Raw genomic sequence first — 26,429 nt, 5'->3', positions numbered from 1 at the left:
AATACAACACTGCCAGTATGTAGCTGATCTTGCACACTGACACCAATCCTCCTGTTTTGGTGTATGCTGTGTCACAACGCACATTGTTAGAGTCACTTTGTTCGCCAGGCACAATAAATGTGCAGAAAACCACCTTGGTGAAGCTGGCAATGAAATGATTCAAGTCTCCTTTTTGAAAGGGAATCCTTTCTTTCACATGCTTGTTGTAGCTGATGCATCAATCTTGGCCATGTCTGTCCTGTAGAAAAACATTTATAAATAAAGGTCCAATCAATGTGTCACAGAAGCACATTGCACAGGGTCAAATTAACCTCATTTTCACTTACAATAATCTTTTTAAATGCTTTAAAATGCCAGCAAATAAGCTGAAAATTGAGGGACATCAAGCTAGAACCCGCAGCAGACAGGATGAGATTCACAGGTTTTTACCAATTAAAGGATTCAGTGCTGGTTGTCTTAGTCACATTGTTCAAAGCCATCACAATTCCAGAAAATTCCAAACACCACAATGTCTACATTCGAAAAACCTTTTGCAAAATTAAGTCAAGACTTGACCTCAATCATGCTGCATCATGCTGTGTAATGACCTCACAGGGTAAAGAGCAGTGTGGTATAATTGAGGTCATGTTTTGTCTTCGTAGAGCAAACATACCACAGGGGGTGAGGTAGTGCCAGGCGTTCTTAACCTCTGACCCCATATCAGATGTCCCCTGCACTATGGCCGGTAATTAGAAATCAATGAGGCACATGTGTTCTTGCTCTAAAACTTTCTAGAAAAAAGGAATACAACCACTGTGACAAATAGAGGCTTCTGTGCCCTGAATTTATTCCTGTCAGGATGGAACAAATATGAAACAGCGCTGAGATCATCATCATGAGAGATCAAAACTGTTCTTTGAAGCCCTTTAGTCATTTCTCAGTTGGTTGCAGCTACTTAAGGAAAGAAGGTCCAGTCCAAGAATTAAGTGGGAGATGGATCTCTGCGACCACAAATCTAAAGCATTGCTGTTATCTTCTTCTCTTTCCCACATCATCCCTGCTCCTCCTCTCACCAGGGCCTCTTCGAGAAAGATCCAATTACGACCCCATTATAAAGCGACATGAGGAGATCTGGCTCCGGAGTCTGCATCATGGACGGACACTTCATGCAACATTGAGAAGCAGCCTGAGGCGTGCGTGTGCACTTATGGTTTTTTGTGTGCAAGTGTGTGTGAGCAATTCACTGCGGTACAGTAGGCAGAGGTCTCACCTGCACAGTGAAGTAGAGCTCGGGCTGCCTTTTGGGCAACACAACAGCACCCCACAGGCAAAACAACACTTTACACATACCTGCACACACACACACACACACACACACTGGAGCCTCTTCAAATTGAATCGAATGAATATTAATTCCAAAACATAACACCTATAAGCAATTTACCAGCTCAGCACTCTTTAGTGGATCAGAAAGAGTAGCAGACGTGTGTGTGGCTACATTCCTAGCACCTATTATTGCTTACACACATGCATAGATGGTGTTTCTACTTTAGTATCCAACACTACAGAGAGGTGAGAAGCCACAAAGCATTCATTTGAATGCAAGCTGCTGTCCAGCTCTTGGCCCGATGAGGTTGTGAAGCAGCCAAACTGAGACCGGGTTAGTTAAGGGGGGGGTGGAAGGACGGAAGGAGGGAAGGTACACACACACACACACACACACACACACACACACACACACACACACACACACACACACACACACACACACTCTGACACACACATACGGGGTGTAGAACAAACGCTGCTCGAGTTGACACAACATAATGCAAATAGCTGCCATTTGGGACTGACACGTTTATACACACACTCTAGTGCACACACACACACACACACCCACACACATACTGTACCAGTGGGTGCTTTAGTGCCAGTTCACTCTCTCTCCCCCTCTCTTTCAATAATGCATGTTAGCTGGTAGTGATGCCACTCTCCTCAGCTGAATACTATTAGGGAACCATCCCAGTCACCTAATTATAATACACACACATGCATGCACAGACAAACACACACCTAGACATAACTGTATGCTAGCTCTACCCTTGTTGCAGCATTTTGTCACAAATCAGTCCTAATGAAGCTTTGGCTGTCAGTCGTTGATGTGTCGCTATGGCAGCACTTACACACACACACAGATGCAAATTTTATGGCCCTAGTTCCGAGTGTGTTTCCTAACAGGCGTTGCAGCATGGTTAGGGCTTGTTAATACGTATCAACGACAACTGCTCCCCAAGGCTAAAAGTGCAAACTGCAGCAACAGCAGAGCAAAGCCAACTTTGACCGGGGTGAAAGAGTTCTTTAAAAAATGTAAATTGGCTTCTCAATCTATCTGGATAGCTCTCTAACACACACACATAGGCATGTGCGCACTCTGCACACAAAGAGAAAAAAAGCACCTGTGCGCAAAGAGAGTAGATAAGCATACACACACACACACACACACACACACACACACAATGAAAGGTGTAATAATAAGGTATTGATCACGTTGGCTGTGTGACTCACAGGCAGTGAGGGAGGTGCAACTAATAAAAGCTTTTTCAGTGGAAGAGGTGCTGGCTTTCCATCATCTACATCTCACGGTATTTCTCCTTTATGCTGCATCATGCCTCAACCTGCTGAAAGGAAATCAGCAATAATCTGTTCTTTGCCAAAGCTCTGCTCTGCTGTGCATCTTACTTTGCTTCATCTGCAGAGTCACAATAATCTCCTCTGCTGTCACAAAAATGTAAAAAAAAAAAAAAAAGGTACATGTCATCAACTGAACCCCCCTTTCTTCTCACATCAAAAGCCATGTTTGTACCTGTGTGCTCATTCCAACATCATAAAGTATATCATACTCTGGTGGCAATGGGTTAGGTTTAGGCTGTGCTAAATTCACAGTACAGCACTTAACAATGCTGCACACACAGCGTGAGTGCTTTATTTGCAGACTGTGACAGTGTGCAGGTGCAAGGGTATAAGAGATCTTTTCACCTGCTTGTGTCCATGAATTCAAACTACTGCTGCTGCCTGTGTAAATCTTGCATTAACAGCATCAAGCATGAAGGACCGTGTGTGTGCTTCTACAGCCTCGTCTCATACATTTTTTTTAAATAATGTCTTAAAATGCTAATAGTGTTCTCTGAGAAATAGGTTTCCCCCCATCGTGAGGATTAAGAAAATAACCAGCTTATTGAAGGCTTTTTCTGCTGTGACATTCTCATGTTCTGCACAAGTTTGCATTTTTAAACTTAACCAAAACTTCACATTAACATAAGTTCTTTTACTTTCTCTGCAAAGTTTCCAAATTGTGGTGGTGTCATGTTGGAGGAATGTAATCCCCAATTACTTGTGTCTACAGTGTGTAACGCCTTCCACATTCATGCTCATTTCCTGGATTTGGCTGACCGTGTTGACTTACGTGGGCGGGGTTGGGTGTGCAGCACCTGCTCCAGGTCACCCAGCATTGTGAGGATCACCTCTTTATCCAGCTGAGCCGTCCCCTCTCGAGGTCCACCCCCTGAGACCTCCTCCTCCGCCCAATACCCGCCATCCTTCTCCTTGCCTCCCCGCTTCCCGCCGCCCCTCCCTGCTGCTGGCTCCTCATCTGAACGCCCGCTGCTGCCCTCTTCGTCTGTACCCCCCTCCCCTCTGGACAGCCGTGCCGGCTCAGCCCGCGGATGGCCGCTGTACGACGCCCGCTGTGGCCGCCCGCCTGCGCCCGTGCATCGCCAAGGGACCGGGATGAGGGAGTGTTCGGACTGAGAGAGCACCTTGGTGAGGGAGAGCGACAGGGATCGAGCCCTGGTGCCCCGCACACCTCCGCCCCTTGGGACCACCTCCTTCCTAGGGCTTCCTTGCAGGCTGCCTCCTGCCCGCTGAGTGGGGGATGAGTATGCTGAAGAGTTCTGAGGCTGTGAAAGACGGGACGGCGACTCGTCAAGCTCAAAGGAGTAGACCCGCTGCTCGCCATCGCTGAGCAGGGTCAGGTTGGTGAGCGAGCGCTGCTTGATCCTCAGGTTGAGGTTGTCTGGGAGAGGCTGGGGAGGCCGTCGAGCCGGGCTGCCCCCCTGATACACTGAGAACTCTGCTCCTCTCTTCATCTCTGCTCGCCGCTCCCTTTTTTTGGCTTACCTTGTCGCCTCCGGAGGCTCAGCGCGTGAAACTATGCACACAAGTGAATCTACCTGTGTCTGTTTCACATCTTGGCTGCACTGTCACTGAGAGAGCAGATGGAGGGAAGGAGGAACCGGAGGACGGAGGAGGCAGAGAGATGCGTCCCCACGTCCCACGCCTCCCAACAGTGGTCCAGGCTTCAGAGGGCTGGAGGGAAAGTGAGCGCAGGGGGAAGAGCGGAGAGAAAACCTCCCTCTCAGGCATGAAGGTAGAATCCAGATCCATCCTCGAGCCAGCCCATACTCATGGTCAGATGTTGAGCAAGACACAAACACTCATTCCGCACTCCTTCTCCAGTCCTCATGCTTTCTTCTCTGTCTTCTTGGCTCCTTCCTCCACCACAGTCAGGGGCGTGGATGAACGAGTCGCTACATCTCCCTTCCCACACCAGCGCTTTCTGCCTCCTGCTATCGCACTCCCTTTATCTCTTCCCCCTATTAAATGACAGTCTCTTTTCATTCAGTCTTATCTCTCTCCCTCCACCTTCTGTCTCTCCTTTAATTACCACCTCACTGCCACACTTCTCCTGCCTCCCCTCTGACTCTCTGACGGTCCCTCTCTCCTCGCAGCGGAGAATGAGCGGGTGGTGAAGCCGGCGAACAGGCTCACGTAGCTCTCGGTCTGCTTGTTCATTCCAGCCTGCAGCACTCTCTCTCTCTCTCTCTCTCTCTCAGCCCTCCTTCTCTGTGTTTATCACCCTCTCTTCCTTCTTAATCCCTCTCATTCTCTCACTTTCTGTTCACTTCCTCCTCTTCCCTATCTTTCCTCCCTCCCACTATCCTTCGCCCCTCTCTTTTCTGCTTTTCTATCTTCCCCTCGCAGTGTGACAGTGAGTTGTTTGGACAGTGCACCTGTAAGCCCCCGCTGCACCACACTGTCTGCCCGACTTAATTAAATGCTATCTTGAGGAGCTAAAATAGCGAGCCCGCAGCTTATCGTGGATCAACAATGAGACCACAGAGCCAACGTATACCCATCAATCAATGCGAGCTTTATTAGCCCTGTGGTTATTAGTCACAGCTGTCTTCCACACATTTTAAAACCCTGGTTACCAGTAGAGAGTAAGAACTGGGAGCAGTTGCCTCCCATCAAGGTTGATCACAATTTGTTATGCTATTGATAAAAAATTAACAGATAAACTTTCTGTCTCTACACATTTTTTTTTACAAAATGCTTAAATCAACATGTGAATAAAGATCTTATATAGCTGCTTTGATGTTTGGATGTTGTCACTACTAACATTGGTTCAGCCTCTATATGTAAAATGAGCAGGCTTGTCATGTGGTATCTGCGGCGTGCATGCACTTGAATTTCCTTCTCAGAGGCTCATTTCTGCCCCTCTACAGAGAGAGAGGCGGAAAAAACTGAAGGATGTGAAACGACCATGGAACGTGTGACAACAAAAAGCAAGTGTTTGAAATGGACCCCAAACAAAGGGAACGGTCAGCGCTGCAGTCTAATTTTATCTTTCAAATGATGGGCTTGGGAAAAGCCACGGCCAGAGCGAAATGTCTGGAATGCCACTGCGGACCTGACAAACCAAACCTGTAATCACGCGCTGTTGTTTGTGCATGCTGTGCTTTGTAGGCGCTTTGAACTTGACATCCTATTTTTCATTGAGTTAGCTGTTTATTTGATTTATCATCCAAGCTGACCTCTTTTATTTTGGTTATTATAAGGATGCAGTTTCATTCGAAGATATGACATCCAGCATTTTCTGCGATCCTCAGTAAACCACTGACAAAAGTACTGTGCTTAAAACAGATGACACAATACAGTCGATACTGACCGATGGGATGTGAGGAGCTGTGACAGTGAAGTCTTCATTTGCAACTGGCAGAAACCAGTTGAAACAATGGAATTTCTCATTGCCAGTGGTTTGTGTTTTGATGGTGTGTTGCCTGGTTTAACCTCTCATCCTGCTCCTTGTCAGGAATTTAAGTTTGTGGTTAGAAACTCCTTCAAACTGGTCAAAAGTCCCTCGATCCTGACCTCTCAGCTGCAGAAGCTCGATTGCACAGATGTCCGCCGAATGTAATTAAAGGACAATAAAGACGTTTGCAGTCTTCGCTCTTTGCAAACAAGCAGTGCAATTTAATTTTAACCAGCTGTCTTTGGTTGTATTGGTGTTATGACAATCATAGTGGAATAGGATCATGAACTGAAATATACCAAATGTACAAAATATAGTGATATCCTCAAAACCACTACCTTTACAAAATCAATGTATCGTTTTAAAGCTTGAAACAGCTTTTCTTACCAGTTTATGTAAGTCCATCCATACTTCCATCTGGATATGGCTCAAATATCTGAACTAATGGCACAGTATGGATAAAACATCTATCAAATGTCAAATGACACTTTGCAAAAGCCATCCCTCTGCTGAGGAGCAAGGCTGTACATACATATAAAGATATGTTGATATGTCATGCAGCTGGTCGTGATGCAGCACTGGGATTGTAACAGATGATGGCAGCCTGTGGGGATGTAAACAAAGAGCCGCAGATGCTCCCTGTGTCCGGCTGTCAGCGCTGACCTTTTCCCTTCGCTACGTGAAACCAGCGAGGAACAGGGATCCCCCCAGTAAACACGCCCTACGTCACCACACACACAGATGGAACACATACACGGACTGCTCGACACCAGTGCATAGTGCTATCCACAGCAGTAGCCTTCAAAAGCTCTTTCACCTTGCAGCAACCCTTTAACTATTCCCCATTAACACTCCAACAGGGCAAGAGCTAAAGAAATTGTTCTATTTCCTAAAGACAGTGAACGCATCACGTGAACAACCTGTAGAGCAGCACAGTGAGGTCAACAAATGAAGGTTAAACCTTATATGACCAATATCACAAGAGACAATGCATACAGGCTTATGCACATTCACACACCCACACACACACATATATCATATATGCAGAGCGCACAGCACGTGTGTTGACCTGCTGTACCTGATATCTCCTCCAGGCACTGTTTGGCTGTCTTGCTGTAGACCAGCTCTCCCTTGGTGGGGCTGAGGCAGGGGTCGGCTGGGGCCACCATGGTGCAGTCATTTTCTGAGAATGTCCTGGAGGCACAAAGAGCAAAATAATACACTGCGGTTATGAAGATAGGCTGAGATATCTGGCAAACTCAAGCTCAACTACAGCCACTCCAGTCATTTCAAAACAGCCACGGGGGCAAGGGTTTTTACTGGGACTCTCCCACCATGGTTAACGCTGCTCCGGAGTCATGTTCATTCATTCAGTGAAACAATGCGATGAGACGATTTAGGTTTAGGTTTTAGGTTAATATGGCATAAAAAGTACAATCGCATTAAAAATGTAGTATCACATAAACACATGGGGAGTGGTTAGGAGGGTACTTCGGTCCTCCTGCCGATAATTGGAATTTAAGGGTTTGAAATAGCAGTAATGGAGAGATTTAAGAGTTTTATTTGGAGCAACAGTCAGAATGTCTGTTGTCTTTGTTACTGCAGTGTTAAACAAGAAAACAGTTTCAATTTCAGTCAGTTTTTGGTCTCCATCACATATTCAACAGATGGACACCTCTAAAGGGAGGAGGGGACGGTCTCAGCTGAGATGTTTTCTGTGAGTGTTTCTGAGTGTGTCTGTGTGCATGAAATATGTGCTTGTGTGCATCTGCCTCTCCTCCTCAACCCTGAGCTCCATCACGCTACCACTGTTTGTTTGCTGATCTGAAGAAAACAAGGATAGAGTCCAACGCACTTCATGAGATAACAGCCCTACAAACACGCACACACACACAGCGAACGACAAGAAAAAAACAAAACCACACATGTAAAACAGACTGACAGCAATATAGACAAACACACAGAGAGACACAGTGACAGATGATACACATACAAACACAATCAAAAGCGCGCGCACACACACACAATAAAAAGCATGCACAGTTTCAACCACATGCACATTAAAATCCTAAAATACACACAGCAAATCTTGCATACAAACACACAGACAGATCTAAGCACAAGCTACTGTATAGTATTCATGCCCTCCCATACACACACACACACACACACACACACACACACACACACACACACACACACAGGGGACCACCACCACCACCTGCAGAGCTGCAGATAAAAATTGGCTTCCATTTGCGACGGCAGCATCAGCCTGTGACTTCAGCTCTTTTTTTTTCCTTCCTGCAAGCTTCCCTCACCTCAGTGGATTCACAGACACACAGATATTCACTACCACTACTGCACGCAACAATTTGGGCCCATAATAAGAAAACAGATAACTGCTGCAGAAACAAATGAATATTTATTCTGCTACTTTTAAAGTGAAGGCTAACTTCACTAATAAGATTCAGGTATGTTCTTAATGGTTGTTGTATTATTCCTGATCTGTTTCTGAACTATGGTCAGCTTAGATTATGGGAGCAAAAGAGGACACAGAGGATACAGTTAACATTGCATACTGTGTGTGTGTGTGTGTGTGTGTGTGTGTGTGTGTGTGTGTGTGTGTGTGTGTGTGCGCGTTGGGGGGGGGGGTACTCTAACTGCAGTAAAGTCCTGCAATTTAAATGAGCTTTTAAACTTGGCAGAGGCAACGGCTTATACTAGGTGTAGAAAGAGAAACTGAACAAGACAAAGATGCCTAATTGGGCTGAAAATGATGGTAAATTGCATCACAGCAGGAGGCCTTTACACTCACTGTGTGCATGCTGACGGCTGTGGGTGAGGCCTGCTGGTGAGGAAGAACATTTATAGCAGCATTTATATAGGCTACAGAAATATGCTCATATGAACATTTCTTGGCAAAGCAGAGAGTAAAGAGGTTGGGGGGAGTCATAAAGATGCACAACCAGCACAGTAAACTGCTTCACACACAATTGAGTGAAAGAGTGAGATTGTTGCATTAGCTCCGCCCACCCTCTCTGGAGGACCAACCACTGTTTGGTGATGGAAAACACAACCTAACGGTGGATTTTTGGAAATGTCGCCATAGACACTCAGTTGGTAATAGTTTAAGTTAGTAGTTCAGCGATAGATAGGGACTTAACAGACATTTATTTAAATGAAAATCTTTGAGATTATTAGTTTAAATGCATTATTATTTAATGTGTGGAAATGACTGTCTAAAGGCCCAGGCACACCAGCTTTTCAAAAAGCAATATTTTGAGACAAAATCAGCAAGGATACCCTCGTGGGGGTGAAGTGAATCTGCACAAACTTTTCACAACCACGAATTTGATGAACTTTGACACATGTTAGCAAGCTCACTAGCTTTCAGGAACTCTTTATTGACTGAAATGATGTACAATCTAAAGAAAACAATTCCAGGGCGAGTAAACAGCAGATCTGATGTGGCCATGCATTAACGGAGTGTGAAGCCTCTAACAGCCCAACTCTGCTGGCCAACTCATGTCAGATACTTCAGAGTTTGTTGTTAATATTTGGTCTCTAATGGCCACTAGAAACTCAAACTGTACTGAAGTGAGTAAGGAAATCAGTGAGAGGTATTTTTGGGAGCAGCTGTAGTGGTTGTTGCTTGCTACAGCCAAATTGGGAATTTCTAACCCCAATCACTGACACAAATGGCAGCAAGTGGTAAACTCAAGCCCAGGCTTCAGAATGTTCCTTCAGAAACCTGTGGCTGACATCACAGATGGTACCATTTCTGCACTCAATGTTTGTTCGTTTACTTTTTGCTCATTGAGTGGGCTGTGTGTGCTTTTACAGTTTCAGTTTCTATCTGTCACTATTTGCCAAGGACTGATAGCCGCAGTAGTTCGAACTTGCTAAATGTGTGGGATTAAAGCAATGCTAATGCTCGAAAGAGGCAGTGCCGAATGTGGCGGAGCTGACTGTGCACAACGAAGGAGGAAGACGAGAGAGGGAGAGAAGGGTTGAAGGATTAAGTCTTGTTTAATGGGATTCCTAACTCTCTTTCTCTCCGAGCACAAAGGCATCCTAGAGACTTTGGCGGCTCCTCCATTTTTTCCCCCCTGGATTACCTCTGCCGTTGTAAGAGAAAATCGGCCCTGCTGGGCAGATTTACCCACTTCCTGCACCTCTGATGGCTGTAACGTCAGGGAACCACACACCAGCTGCATGCATCACAACAACACTGGTTGAATGACGGAGAGGGGAAAGGCTTCCTGAACGCTGCCAATGTCTGGATTCTCACATCAAAGATGAATCCCAGACAGTTAAATAACAGGCTTTGGCAGGCGGCAGGCAGTGGATGTTAATTTGTTCTGTAATGACTGTGAAGAGATGTGGAGGCGAGAGCAAGATGCACAGTGGGGAGAGCCAGCTGATTACTGGGAATGCTCTAGGATTTCATGGTGTGTGTGTGTGTGAATATAGTGTGTGTCTGTGTATGTGGAGGTATGACGGTTGATAGTGACCTCACCTGTACATGAAGGGGGCCACAGTGGCAGTATTGGGGTGGTTGTGCTGCTGCTGCTGAGGAAGCTGAACTACTCCGTTCCCTCCCAGCGCTGCTCCTCCTCCTCCTCCACCCCCTCCACCTCCTCCCAGCATCCCACTGGACCCAGACAGTGCTGATGTGCTGGTAGAGGAGGTCATGCTGGTCCTTTTGCCCTCTGGGCCCCCAATGGAGCGCTGTATGTAGAAACTCCCACCCTGCCCTCCTTTTGTCAGCTTGGCCCTCTCCCCCTCTCCGCCCCGCATGTTGCCGCTGCTGTTTAAGGCGGCCTGGCTTTGGCTCTGTGACTGACTCTGAGGCTTGGATGTTGTGGTGGAGGGAGCTTTAAGTCCTGGCTTAGGGATGCCACTGGAGGCGCCACCATCTTTCTTTCCAGATGATGGCTTCCCTCCCTTGGGGATGAGGCTGGCAATTTTGGAGGTCTTCTTGGTGGGGTCAGCAAATGACTCACGCTCCTCTTTGGGTGCAGAGCTGTCCTTAGAAGATTTCCCAGACTTGGTTTTGTCCTCCTTGTCTTTGGACACAGACCTGCTGCCATTGGCAGACCCTTTTGAATATGAAGAGGATGGGGAGGAAGAAGAGGAAGTCTTGCTTGGTGCAGTGAGGGACGATCCAGAGGTCTTGGTAGACATTTGCTTGGCTGTGGCACTGCTACTGCCGCTGCTGCACACCGACCCCGTGGGCGTCAATCCGTCCTCACCATACTCTGACAGGTCATCCTCCTCCTGCAGAGCCATCTCTGCCACAGACGGCGACGCCCGTGAAGCTGATCTAGGGTTAATCAGCCGGAACTTCTCCAGCATGGACCTCTGAGGTCCACCACTGCCGGCCGACCCCACTTTTGACCCATCGCTTCCATGAGGCAGAAGGCCCTCAGGGCCCTGGGGAGAATGGGTGGGGGAGGGCGAGTGCGCGGGGCTTGCCAGCATTGACGAAGTGGCACTGTGCTTGAGGTTCATGGACTTGCTGCGCCAGGACTTGCCGGTGGTGGGTGAAGGGATGGCAGAGGCCAGCTGCTGCCCGCTGAGGCTGGTGGGGACTGTCCCACCAATACCGCTCCCATTCATCCCACCAGGTGCTGGGATACCCCTCACCGCTTCTGAACCAGGGGAGAAAAGAAACAGAGAAGATGACCGTTAAAGGTGCTTATTTAGTCAATTGAAACATTTAACACTGTGCAGTTACATTTCCACATCATATTTTTAATTCATTCACTCATAGATGACCTCTAATTTTGGAACACTTTTAAAGAGTAGTAGTATTCACTGTAGAGATTTTGACCCAGGTAAGGACTTTATAAGCAAAACAAAATTTGAAGGGAAACACTCAAGTTGTGAACGTGGCAAACTTTCACAGCCGTCCTGGGTTTATTTGATATGGGAAACAACATTTTCTTAAGTCACAGCTGAATCCTCTGCTGTGTTCCTCTACGGTTTTATACACATTCAGCTTGGGGAACTCAGAGGTTTTGAGCGTTGTGTAAAGTAAAAAAAAAAATTGAGAGCTATTCCCAATTGGCAGAACATCAGCAGCAGGTTGGGTTAAAAGAAAAGATTTCACTGTTATTATTACACCGATGTCTCGAAGGAGTTTGCCCTCAAGTGTGCTGTACCTTCCTGCTCAGACTTCCACCTCCTGATTTACACTTCTATAGAGGCCTGTCACAGCATGTTTGCAGGTGGATAACAATGGTTACAAGGGAAAGGCCACCATGTTGTAGCCATGACAACAAAAGAGATCACACCTGCTATGCAAACATGGAAGGAAAGGAAACCATCAACCACCTCATTCACCGTTCAGCATCACCCACCTCTGATGATCAATGTGTTTGGAGTTTGATGAGTTATATTTAATTACTCTATTGCTGAAGGAAGTTTCCCTGAACCTAGCTATTTTTTTTCATTACTGATTTTCTGCCTTTCCTAGAATTATTCTGGGGATTGTATTGAATTCATTGGTGTTATGCATGTAGATAAGGATTGTAGTAGGAAGAAGAAAGTGAGCTTTTCCACTTGAAAAAAAGTGAGCTGCGCAACCTCAACTCAGAAAATGTCTTCCATATTGAGGCTGCAGTGGGTGTAGAAATTGGTGTCTGCCTCTGATCCAGGGATTTCTCCCAGTATGATTGCTCAACACTGGTAGAAAATGGCAGCTCAAGAAGAAAGCCCTTGCACTTTGAAGGATTCACATCAAAAGCAAAATTGCTGAAACATTTCCTGCTATCAGACTCGTAGCTGCTGGAAATATCTGGTCACCATGTCATCTCTGTTATCTACACATATAAAAACATTTCCAGGGTATATTACACCGAGGGACTTAGATAGATAGATTTGTCATTTAAATGCACGCTGTGGAGTTTTTAACTCTAGTAGTACTATGCCATATATATACTATATACTATATACTCTAAACTATAAACTATAAACAAACTTTTGTCCACAAGGCACCTTTAACTCAAACTTCCTGGTGGTGTGCAACAGACATTCATCCATATTTGGTACACATAAGTGAATGAAAATAAGTCAGTGGCAGCAAAGCTCACTAACATACAGTATAGAGAATGTCAAATTTCACAAAAACTATAACTACTCACAAATAATCATGTAATCAATGCCACGTAATGTGATAAAAAGGCTAGTATTAATTAGGTAATCATTTCTTATTAATTGTGTAAATATCTGTCTACATAAAGTTTGTATCATATTTTCTTATTTATATTTTGAGCTCTTATCACATTTATTGGCATTCATTCCATTACAGGCCTGAATGCCGAGCTATGATGTATTACATAGGTGTTTGCTTTGGCCAGATTTTCAGTCAAATGGTGTAAAAAGTGGTGGGAAATATGACATGCTGAGCCACACACACACACACACACACCCCTACCTACACACCTACCCACACACACACACACACACACACACACACACACACATACACACACACAGCACATAAACATCCATCATGCGTGTAAAATAAATGTTTTAGTGTCTGCCGCCGAGCAATGACCTTTACACACACACCCCACTTTTCCTGGCTGGTTGATACTCAAGCCATTGGCACTTCTCTTTCCCTCCCTCTTTCTCTCTTACACACACACACACACACACACACACACACACACACACACACACACACACACACACACACACACACAAGATCCACTACCTGACAGATATAAGTATAGTATTTCAGGAAGATGGACACAACTGAAGACAGGCAGACACAGACAGACAAGACTGCATACGAGTTATGAGAGGGAAAGAGAGGCAGATAAATAGAGACAAAAAAGGAAAGGCAGAATTAGAGATGAGGCGGGAATAAAGAGAGGAGGGTGACGGAGTGACAGCATGAAGTTATGCACCATTAGACTGAGTGTCTGTCTGGCTGTCAGTCAGCACAGCGAGCAGGGTTCAGCTGGCTGTGAGTCACCTCCAGTCTGCAGTTTAAAGCCCTTTCAGGCAGGCAGAGGGGAGTGGGAGTTCAGCTTCAGCTGTGGCCGGGGCCGAGAGACTTTAACCGGCTTACACTTCTGACAACATTCTCTAAAACCTTAAAACATGCTTGAAAACGCCTCAGTGCACTGTGTCAGATCCGGAACGAAAAGTGCAATCTGTCAGGCTATGACAGACTTTTCTTTACATTGTGGTGTATAAAATGGAATCTAGCACCCAGCTGTAAAACGTCTAGTAATGGCCAGGGCTCCATATGTCTTCATTCAAGACAGGCATTTATTATTCATTCTTTTTTCATCATTAACGCAGCACTAAAAGAGTAAATTCACTACAGTTTCTGTGAAACTTCTGGTGTTTATTTTATAGACTGCATTTTATGTCTGTGGCCAATCAACAGGTGTACAACTACTGCTGCTGAAGCTGACTGCATCATGAATATCCTGCTGAAATCATTTCAGGAAGCAATCCAACAAAACCAGCTGGCTACTAAATCATATCGATCCATCATCTGTACATATATACAGCATCTATTTGGTTGAAGCATTAAAAATACATTAGGCCATAAAATACTGTATACATTTAAACACCTGAGAGAAATCTAAAATAGTTTTACACCCAACACTCTTCAGCTATTACTAGTTACCTGCACACTAGAGCTGATCTTCATTTTAAATTGTTCTGTATTTAATTACTGAATATGCCATAAAGAATGTGCACATGTGGATGTGTGATTTAAATCTATGCAGGCACATTTTTGATATTCAAGCTTGCAGAAAAGTGCTCATTCGTCATCTCTGAATGTGTCGGTGAGCTGTGTGAAAGAGTGTTTGCACAACAGCAGAACCTCCACTTTCCTGTATATGAACATTGTTTCTGCATATTTAAAAGGACAATGAACTGGCAGACACTCTCCTGTTCTCCTGTAGTGAGGCAGCAGGTTAGAAAGCTGAGATATGTCTGCATGCAGATCATTCTGATCTCAGACCAGCACAGGAGACCAGCAGAAACTGACAGATCAGCTTGTGTTAAGACACAATTACGTATTTCTTTGTGTGTGTGTTTGTCAGACAGCCATCTGATACTGACACAAACGTGGATGAGAGAGCATGCGTTCTTGTGTTTGTGTGTTTGTTTGTGCGTGTGTGTCCTCTGTATCACTCCTTGTCTTTATAGATAGAGCAGTGGCCCTCAAGGCAGTTTATGAATGTGAATGAAAGAGGTTACAAGCATTTGTGTGTCTCTGGGTGTGTGTGTGTGTGTGTGTGTGTCCAGTCAATTAACCCCGTCTTTAGAGATCCCCCCCCTCCCCTCCTCTGCTCCTCCTTCCCCACCCCCCCGAGGCTGTTTTGCCGCGCCACCACCACACTTTTCACCGTGCAGTGACTTGTCGTTACCATGGCAACAGACTCTTCTTTTTGTTTTTTTGCCTCAGCGGCTGAGGAATGAAATGTCATTTCTTCTGGGCGGTGCTGGACCCTCTGTTAACAAACACACACACGCATGCTTTTTGCGACTACATGACAGATGACACACAGAAACTGAGAGTCTGGATATAAGTGTGTGTTATACATGTTTGAAATAACAAATGCACACACTCACATACATGCACACAGATGCATGAACACACACACAATGCTTTTGAACTTTAGCTGCCCTCCCCATTACATCACTGTCAGACAGATAATACATTATCGCCTCTATACTAACAAAAAGCAGAGCAATTGCCAACTTTCTTTAGTCCAATTTCAGTCCCTTTGATGCTTCAATTTAATTGGCTAAAGCTAATTAGATAGTTGCATGGCGACAAGAATGATGCAATGCTCTTGGTGCCCTTTGAGATCTTGCTCTCTTTGGTCAGAGCTTCACTGTGTGTGACACAAGACAATGGGTTCACGTCATCTCCATGAGGCCATACATGCCTAGGGGCCAAGGTTATGGAAACAAACAAACAAAAACAAGACTTTCACCCATGTGTAGCCCCGTTTAGTGGCATCTGTTTATGTCACTGTGGTTGGATTCATAGTGGAAGTACATCAGAAGCTAGAAGTAGTGTAGGCCACTGTTTCTCAAACTTTTTACACCTGAGAAAATATCAGGCTCTCTGAGGGCCACCACTGAAATACAGTGGCGTATACACTGACCCTATTCAGCTGCAGACAGTTCATACAGCAGGCAGGTTTATTCCTCATAAGAAGATTATTTATTGTTTGTTGTTGAATCCTGCTCCACACTTCTCTTCCTAATAGTTCCTGTTTGGAACCATAGTTGCAGTGTTTTGGAACCATTCCATTACCTTTGGATACTACTACTGATTACTATAACATTTTAGCTTGTAACTAATTATGGATGTGTGAATGCGCTATGTTCATGAACGTGGCAGGCAGATATTGAAACAAAATATTACAGGAGGTGAAAAACTTAGTTTAAATTACAAATGCTCTCATCCTTTAAGTATTTTAATTCAAAATGTTGTGGTATTTTAATAGCATGTTTTCAAATTAATTAATTAAATATCTGCATACCACTAGAGGCAGCTAGCCATACCATACCATACCCTACCATACCATACCATACCATATTTTGAGAAGCAGTGGTCTAGACTGCTGAATTTCTTACGATTTATACTCCTCATATGTATATGGATATGTTTAGCTGCCAAAATACACAAAACAACATATGTATATGTATCTAAATGAATGTCATAAAACTATTTATATTTGAATCCTACCTTTAAAAAAGCCTAAACTGAGTCTATATAATAGCTGTATGAGGCCTAGTAGAAACTGAACAGGAGGTTGTAACAGTGAGACACACTGCATATTTTTCTCTTACAACTGGAGGTTCTGTATAAAACAAGAGATATGAAAATACAATTGGTCATAAATGTCTTTGAAAAAAAAAACTGAGAAAAGATATTGGCAAACGTCTGAAAAGCTCTCTAGGCTATTTTTCATGCACTTCTGAGATGATCCCTGACTTTATCCTGTCTTCTGTCAAGGTCCAGGCTTCATCAGAGGTAAAAATAACATCTGTCAAGCTTTATGCTGCGCTGCAAAACTGCTGCAGAAAACTGATGAAAAGTTATTAAGGTTCCATTTAAAGCTGTCACGATACCAAAAAAGTTTATTTATCAAATGATATTATTGCTTTTGTTTTTAAATACATGGTATCAAAAAAATAGTTCCACTGATGGAAGAACGCCATTTAGTGTTTTTAGCCTATTTGTTAACAATTTGACAAATCTGACAATTCAGATACTGTTTGCATCTGCTCAGAACACAGATCTGTTCATATCTGAATAATGCATTTGTGTATAAAAAAGTAAAGACTTGCAAAGCCACAAGTAAAGCGCGATAAAAGGATGTAAGATTAAACAAGATAATGTGTAACATGACAGCAAATGAAACTATCTGTAAGAGAGAAAATAAACTCAAATGGCTTGTGGCAGACACTTCCTGTTTCTGTTTCTGTCTTCTGCTCTCTGCACTACCTGCGTTTGCCCAGAAGGTTCTGTCTGCATTGCTGACATTTCCCCACAATTGATTTTTTTTTCTCCTTTTACTTTAGACCAAAACACTGTTTCATCTCCAACGTCTGCTGTCTTATCTTTGCAAACTCAAGGTTTGTCTTTTGGCAGGATTCAACTCCACTGTGTGAATGGACCGGAAAAGGACCTATCCACCTTTTAAAAAAAGTGCCAACCAGTTTCATAGAACAGTAAAAAGAAATGGATTGACTAGATGCTTTATAATGGGGTTCGCTGAGGGATAAACCAAAACAAATGACTGATTTTTAAACTAAAGCCCAAGACTGAAACCACATATCCGTTTCTCTATTATTTCCGCTTCCTCCTTCCTCTCTTTTTAGCTACAAACACTTGTAGGGACAGGGACCACACACTCCCTGTCCACCCTCTCATTTCCATCATTCCTCACCATGCCTTCCTTAGCCCTCTAGTTGAAGAGTTTGAAGCTTCAGACAGAAAAAAGAAGGCAGAGTGCACATCTTGCGCAAACTTTTAGGCTTTAAAGTAAGCGAGGAAGACAGATTCAAAAAGAGGAGGCTGGAGGCTTTTCTTTTTGTTTTACTGCTGCCTGACGCCACTGACTGCATCTCTACTCCACCTCCATCACCTCCCACTGAGCTCCTCTCAGCTCTACAGACTAAATCCTGTGTTTTTCCCTCAGTGACCAAAGATTAAAAGCAAGTAACATTTTGTGATTGCCAGCATTGCAAGCCAAAGCAAAGCGTTGCCATTATAATGTCATATACTCGTCAGGAATGGTTTTAATTATTAAAATGACTGTGAGCAATTGGTTTTAATTATTGTCACTGCATGAGCCAATGAGTCATGATGAATCTTCTGAATAAGCCAAAAGGAAATCTTAACGCGATTAGAGGTACAGTGAGTGAGTCAACAGCAAAGATATTAAGTAATTAAAACACTGCAAGCTGATATATTTACTCTTTGCAACAGAAAGAGGCTGTTAAAACAACTATTTATGTGTGAACAATCACTTTTGCGTTGAATAAACTGCCATACACTCTAACTCTCAGCTACTGTGAAACCCTTCTCTCTAAAACATAATCACCCTCATTTGCTTCATCATGCTTGACAGAGCAGCAGGCTGAATTTGCCCCTTCGGTCTTCTCTCAAATGGCTCTCGGCACGCTGTGAAAATGTGTCGGCGCCTCCACTTAATGGCATCCATTATAACTCACTTGGAATAAAGAACTGGGGATGATTCAGCAGACTGGTTAACACTGGTGAAGTGAGGGAATGGGCTTCTCTGCAGCCCTCAGCTCGTCAGTTTGAGTCGGTGGCGCCACCAAGTGGTCGGGATGGAGAATGTGAAATAGGTTCTACCTTCCTCCAGTACCATCAACTTCACCCAGCTCCATCTTTCTAACACAATCAGGGTCTTGGCTTCTAAAAGTGTTGCAGTGTTGTGGTACTAAAGTCGTCCTTACCTCTGTCGTTGCCGCTGGCATACTGAAGAGGCTTGCTCTTGTCGATGCTGTTGAAGCTCTGGCTGCGGCGGTTGAGGTTGGATGAGCCCGGGCTCCTGGAGGCCCCGCTGCCTGCAGCAGGTACTCTGGAGGGGCCTGGTAACCTGCAGGGGGTCACGGTAAAAGAGAGGGGTTGGACGTTAAGAAAACATATTGAAGTTTAACCTAGAATTCCCTTGTGGCAGAGGTTCTCTCAGGCTACAGTCGAGTTAAATGTCAGTGGCAGGAGCATGAAATCATTTTTCATTTGTCACCAGGACATCACAATATTACTTACCCAGAAACAATGTTTGTCTCCACTCCCCTGAGATTGAACTCATTTCTGCTTTTAGAGCAGCTTTGCCTCACACAAGGCAAGTTTTGGATAAATAAAGGCAGATTTTCTCCTGTTGCAGAAAAATCTAGGCTTTAAAGAATAGGTTCACATTTTACTCTGATGCTGAACCTTCACTTCCATTGAAATCATTAGAAAAGGGACCTTTTTCAGGACAGTATGGACAAAAGGAAGAACTCTTTCAATGCAGATGTGGGTATGTGAGTGCTGTTTTAAGGCAGACTTGAAATGATGTGAACCTGTCCTTTAAATTTGAACCCTGGATGGTGTGAAACCCCCGCTGGGAGCAAAAACAGGTCTCACTCCGACTCAAACCCACAGATGAAAGACCATGAGTCCAGCCTTGAGCTGCGCGGTATAGACTCTGTACAGTTAGGCAAAGAAAGTTTGGCTCACTCCAAGTTGAAAGAGTGCTTCCATTGTGTCATGAATACTGACCCTGGGCTCAGTGTGTGTCAGTGTGTAAGATGAAGTGAGATCAAGAGAGTGCTGTCAGACGGTGTGTGTGTTCCCTAGTGAGCTGAGGAAGAAGGATGAAAGAAGGAGGTGAACTTGGAGTTTTGGTGGAACTACGTGACAGAATACAAAAAGTTTGCTTCGCGACAGGTTGATTGAGATCTGTCAGCACTCGGTATTGCATGAAAATATACATTGGAGAATATGTGATGGCTCATTGTGTCCTTCCTCTCTCTCCTCCTCCTACATGTACAGTCACTATTCATTTCTTTACTGACGCTGCATAGAGAAACAAAGGCTTACACGCACACCTACCAAGGAGGTTTGTGCTTTCAGATATTCCCTCTACTCTCCGACAAACACACACACACACACACACACACACACACACACACACACACACACACTTTCACATAATCTTTTTCTCTCGACTAAGTCAAAGCTGCCAGTGTCAAATGTTGATTTGCCATGCTGCAGCTGGAGGATTTTCACGACTCCCATGAGCACTCTTAAAGAATCAGCTCATCAAAAACCTGTTGTTATTGTACAATAATGATACATTGCATCTTTTAATGCACTTTGCCAGATGCTTTCGGCCATCTGTTTGTTGGTAAGTTATTTCAAAAACAGATCTAACATCTGGTTCAAGGATGATGACAAGATTTATGACAACTTAGATCTATCTCATTAATCTTAACTGTTGTGGTTTTGATATGATTTTTATGAACTGATTCCAAAGATCACATTTCAGGTCACAGTCTAGGTGGTCCATACCTGTATATAGACATATTTTGCTCCCTCGCAATCTCTTTATATTGTTTGTTTGCATGTTGTGACTAGACAGCATCCAGGTAAAGTAGAATCTAATCAAAATGTCTGATCAAGGGATAAAAAGATAAGAAACAGTGCAAAACCGCCACAGAGTCTCAGAGCTGACAGACGGCGGGGAACTTTACACAAAAACGTGGGATTAAAGGTAGGTACTGCTGAAAAAGTGGGCACTGCTTATATCAGAGAGCCGTGGGCGCTTCCATTCATAGCCTGCTCTGAGTCAATATTAAGAAGGAAAGACAAAAAAAAAACCTTGAATGGATTCTAACAACTCAGTGTCTTTCTGTCTCCCTGCCCGAAAGCTGTCGTGATGTCCTTTAACAAAGATAATCGATTTGCTACGCTGAATATGTCACTCGCGTCTGTATCGCAGATGGAGCCGAGATGTCGGAGAGGAAAAGTTTTTTTTAAAGAGTGGAATCCTGAAGTGGTCAAAACCCCCAGTGGGGAAAAAAATAACATATTTCATACAATATGTTCCATTTTGTCTCTAAGGGCTTTGCTTAATAAAACTAAACAAATAAAAGGACTGATCGACACGTAGCCTGGTTAAAAAACATCTTGAAACTATCTCCCTACAATGCTTGCAGTGCTGTTTCATTCCTTTGGGGAATAGAAGTAGCTATGATGCACTTCATCTGGGATAGACAAACTTCTCATCTCTATCAGTCAGTATGTCCTGTGTTTTCTTCTAAACTATCAAACATACTTTAAGAACAAGTCAGGTCATTTATTTTGTCACACTGATTCTGTATCAGTCAATGAGAGGAAAACCTGCAACTGATAAGAAAGGCCACAAATGAATAGTGGTGGTATTTGTCTTTTATTTCCCTGGAGTGTCCTATTGGCGCTTTAAGTAGGTCGGTAACATAGCAGAATTAAAAGCTGGTGAGTCCAAATAAAAAAACAAGAACTGACAGTCCAGATACAGTACTAAGAGAGACACACATACTGTTGCTTGTTCCCTACTGTATCAGCTTACAAATCCTTTACATTAAAATGACTATTGTAAGGATTATACTGACCTGATTCAATTTAAAGGACCAGTGTGTAGGAGTTAGTGTCATCTACTGGTGAAGTTTCAGATTGCAACTAACTGAACACATTGTAGGAGAAACTATGGTGGCCATGAAACTAGCGAAAAACATGAAAGGCCCTATCAACAGCTCTTCATTTGCAGAGGAAGGCAGCTCCACACAAACTGATAGCAGTGAAGAAAATTATTCTTGCAGCTGCAGGGCTTTATCAAAATAACCATCTGCTGCATTTTCTGATGCAACAAGAAACACAGAAAGCATATAATAACAAAATTCAGCACTTCTACAGTTCTATTGCAGAAGAGGGACTTGAATGATACTGTGTTTAATTGCATAAGTTTACTTTTGGTGTCTCCCTTTGGAAAATAGAACAAGGCTCAGCGATTAAGCAAGCTGCACAGCATGCAGTCAGAGCAAAACTACCTAATAAGTCAGTCCATGTGCTGAAGAAGCGTGCTAACATTGTTTTATACAGACAATTGTGCATAAAAATAAAATGTGCTTAAGTGCAAAAAATGTGGCATCAAGAAGCAGTAACTGTGCCAGTCCCTCCATTCAGCTGCCTTGAATTTTTTAGAAACCTAAAACATCAGACTGTATGTCTACAGTGGCAACACAAGCAGACTATAGACTGTTTAGAGATGCTGATCCAGGCCTGAGAGGGGAGACTTGGTGCTCCGCCTGAGTGATCGCAAGGAGCTGCAGCCAGAGGTGATCCCTCAGCCTGAAGCTGAAGCTGCCACTCACAGGGCTGAAACACATGGACTTGTACAATACCACATAATAGAAAGAGTGAGAGAGCAGAGAAATGACAGGGAGGGGGAAAAAAGAGACTGAATTTTTATATTCAAATGAAATATCTTACAAAACAAACAAACAAAACACAACCAAAAGCACCTAAAAACACATGCGTACATATGCACACACATGCACCTTATAAGCAGCTGTAGGGCCTTTAGCTCCCACAGGTAAAATCTGCAAGAGAAGTAACAGCAGAGCATGAGAGAGCAAACAATTAAAAAGAAAAAAAATAAGAAGAATTGAAAAAGAACAGGAGAGAATTGAGAGAATGGGACTGAAAGGGAAATAAGTGCAGATATGGAGAGAATCAGAGAAAAATACTGTAGCTGCAAACCCAGACAAGAGAAAATGAGAGATAAACAGTGGGAAAATGAGGGTGAGATTGAGGCAATCCAGATGGAAATCAGAGGGAGTCCCTTTTATCATAAGATTCTTTCATCTTCCAAAATACATGTTTGATAATGCATCTGCAAAATGGAGCTTGTGAGGGAAATGTGATGTAAATTCTGGACAACGGTTTTGTTTTACGACAGACTTGGGGAATCTGACACAGAGAGGATTGCATAGCCTGATGGTGAGGTGAAGAAGAGAGTGGCTGGACAAAAACATTATTCAGCCTGCGGCTATCCACAATTAGTTCTTGTGCTTCCTATTAATTTTCCACTGCCAAGACTTCGCCAGGGAGATTCAAACCGGCACCTTTCTAAATTATGCTTCTACACAAACATCTTCAGTTTGCCCGAGAGCAGCGGGTCTGGAGTTCAGGCTACCTTCAGGGCAAAACTGCTCATTCATAATAGAAGAAACAGATCACAAGCTAGCAGGAGGCCAACAAGCTGTCAAACAGCACCCCCTGCTGCACAGGTGATGAACATTAATGGCCGTCAATATCAGTTTATTAGTTAGTTAGTTCAGAATATCATTTCAGCCAATAATAAACAGATATATTTTACATCATACCTATCCATTTTCCAAACCATTAGAAATGGAACTGTGGATTTTCCACAGTTCCAGGCACCACTGATCAGTATTCACCGCTGTATTTTATGAAAATCAATAAGCAGACTCTTGAACATTGACAAAAATTAATGCAGACTTGATGTTAACTGTGATGGATCACACAACTCAAGTAAGTGTCAAGAGTCTGCTCATTGAGTTTGTAAAAAAAATAATGGAAATCAATGGCTGTCCAGGACTGTAGGAAAAGTACATTCAAAAAAAAAAGTACATTCAAAAATCAAAAAATGCGGGCGCCCGGTTAGCTCAGTGGGTAGAGCTGTTGACCCATGTACCGAGGCTTAGTCTTGCTGCAGCGGCCCAGGGTTCGAATCTGACCTGCGGCCCTTTGATGCGTGTCACCCCCACTCTCTGACCCCCTTTCCTGTCTGTCTTCAGCTGTCACTATAATAAAGGCAATAAAAGCCCAAAAAATATACTTAAAAAAATAAATAAATAAATCAAAAAATGCAAAAATGTGCAGCATAGAGTATACATCATTTGTAGTTAAGGAGATCAACACAAACACAAGTGCCCAGTAGCGCCAGTAGAGAACAGATGCTAAACAAAGATGACCTCAGAGCACACCAAGCCAGTTTATTCAGACCCTAAAGCTTAGCTCTGGTTAGGTGTCTACATCAAAGAGAACCACACAGCGGTTCATCAGGAAAGGGAAAGGAATGAGGACCAACAAGAGGAAGCAACCCATCATGAGATGTGTGGGAATGCATGAGAAGTTCTATATGGGCAATAATCACCAGTTACATACTTGGAAACCCAAACATAAAAAATGAGTTCTCGTCTTGGACCTCATATGTAGCATCTCTCTTTATGCATACTTAACTGACAAGAAGATCAAAGAACATAAATACCATCAAAGAAAGCACAGTGGACATGTATCCGCCAAGAACAATGGAAGGAAGCCATCTGTATGAGTGACTGCAAGTGAAAGGTGCAGTTGTTGCTGCTGTAAAGAGGGAATCTTTAGCTAACGAGGAGGATGTCTCATAAAGAGCTTAAAAAACACACTCCCTTGAGGGAAACACTCTTCACCACATCCAGCACAATATGTGAGAGAAGCACCAATTGTTTTCCCGTTTTAGAGCTGCTGAAACTTTCTTGCCTCGGGGATAGGAGAGGAGACAATTTATGGCGATTAAAAATAACTTCTCAGATGGCAAGAAAGCAATTAAATGTGGTAATCAGGCTGACTGAGAATCAGATGGTAATAGAGTTACACTGTCACCGCCAATATAGAGGTTTTTTGTTTGCATTATGTGTGAAACTTCATATATGTGTGTAGGAATTAAAGGTATTCCTGCAAAGCAGCAGCAGTGAGGTTTGTTGTCAGTGATGTGAAAGGGTAGATTACCACCCATGGGGCAGGAGCTGCTGGCTGCAGCATTTTTGCCATTGCTCAGCGGCTGCTGGAGAGGAATTATTTGCCAACACGCCGGTTCCCACTACCTCTGAGCTGGAACAAATGCTGCAAGCATCAGACAACTGGACTCTGGGGTGTGTGCATACAGTATGTGTGGGTGAATGTCTCATGCACATTACATGCATCTGTTTGTTTTGCTCATATGTACATTCAATGTGTACAGTAGGTGTATGGACTTGCACTAGTGCACATGCCCTTATCAGTGTGAGTGCCCGAATGCTCATGTTTATTGGGACGGTAGGAAGGTCAGTGGCCCTACAGTAGGTGCATATGTGTGTTTGATTTGTTTACCAGCACATGCATGACACCTAGAGTAGCTGAAGCCTGTGGTTCCCTGAATGCTGGCCACAGATAGAGCTTGGCAACACAAAGAGCATCATTATGATGTGTGGTAGCTTATTTAGCAGCAGCTTCTTTGCCAAGATGTGTAAAAGGGCTATTCCCAAAGGGCACATCACACAGAACAGCACTACTCCAGTAAAGAAAGAAAAGAGCTGGACTGAGGACAGAGATTAACAGGCTGAAAGTGCAAGTAAACCAGTGATCCTCAATGTCCTTTTTTTGTGTGATTCTAGAAACCTTTTTGGGCCAAAGGACTGACTGTGCTTATGCAGTGAACTCTCCAGAGGACACTGGTCAGTCAAATCATGTGGGCATGACTGTGACGTCTTTTCTCTCTCTCTCTGTCTCTCTCTCTCTCCCTCTCCCTCTTCTGAAGGTGAATGTTTTCCTCACGTATTCAGGCCCTGCTTTGCAAGTTGCAATGTGTTGATTGAAGTTAGTCCTCATTTCGGTCTGATTCATTTCAAATTAGACATTGTCATTCACTCTAATTATTAACTGAACGCTGCACTTGCTTACTCGTGCTTCAAGGCAAATTACGTACCTTTACAATTATATGTGTGGCTATCTGAGAGCGCTAGCCTTGACGTTAATGAGTGGAACCACCCCAGGAAGCAAAAAACAAAAACAATTCCCAGAAAAGATCCGTCACATTATGGGTGTTCAGAACCGAAAGGGCGAGTTTAATTAGGCTGAATCATGTGTGAAAAGGCAATATGGAACATTATAATGTTTAGCACATAAAATATGTTTGTTTTCATTGTCAGCTGTCATCTACACCCTGCTGAAGAATCCTGGAGCAAAACATGGAATCCCTACCAGCTGCTCACTAGTTGATTCTGACCTTTGACCTCTGAGAGGTGGTACAAGAGAGTCACAAAAAGTGGAAAAGCGAAAAAGGACAAACATGTGCAGCGTCATGCAAAAATAGCCGCTCAGTATAAAGAACAACATAGTGAGAGAATCAGATGAACTAATGAAATACAGGAGGTACACAAAGTATTTGCTATAATTACCTTGTGTTTTTCTTCTGTGGTGACCCTATTCCACTGTGGCCCGGAGGACTTGCATATCGTGCTGTGAGACTGAGGGGAGAGCAGA

General features: G+C 43.7%; 1 protein-coding gene across 13 annotated transcripts in view; it reads right to left on the bottom strand.

Moving 5' to 3' along the window:
• The window catches only part of nav3 (neuron navigator 3), a 428,096-nt gene that overhangs the window by 73,012 nt on the left and 328,655 nt on the right, over nucleotides 1–26,429 (bottom strand). For 11 of the 13 annotated variants that reach the window (XM_051392318.1, XM_051392319.1, XM_051392315.1 and 8 more), the window contains 4 exons: nucleotides 26,345–26,413; nucleotides 19,052–19,194; nucleotides 10,590–11,724; nucleotides 7,149–7,264 (listed from right to left, as the gene is read on the bottom strand). In XM_051392318.1, the coding sequence (XP_051248278.1) occupies nucleotides 7,149–7,264; nucleotides 10,590–11,724; nucleotides 19,052–19,194; nucleotides 26,345–26,413 (1,463 nt within the window). Of the gene's footprint in view, nucleotides 1–3,442; nucleotides 4,842–7,148; nucleotides 7,265–10,589; nucleotides 11,725–19,051; nucleotides 19,195–26,344; nucleotides 26,414–26,429 lie in introns of those variants that run through there. The other 2 variants (XM_051392312.1, XM_051392324.1) reach the window with 2 other exon arrangements.

Source organism: Dicentrarchus labrax, unplaced genomic scaffold (genome assembly GCF_905237075.1).
Source record: "Dicentrarchus labrax unplaced genomic scaffold, dlabrax2021, whole genome shotgun sequence".
Lineage (NCBI taxonomy): Eukaryota > Metazoa > Chordata > Actinopteri > Moronidae > Dicentrarchus > Dicentrarchus labrax.
Note: the sequence above shows the minus strand (reverse complement) of the source record. Positions and strands in the feature narration are given on the sequence as shown.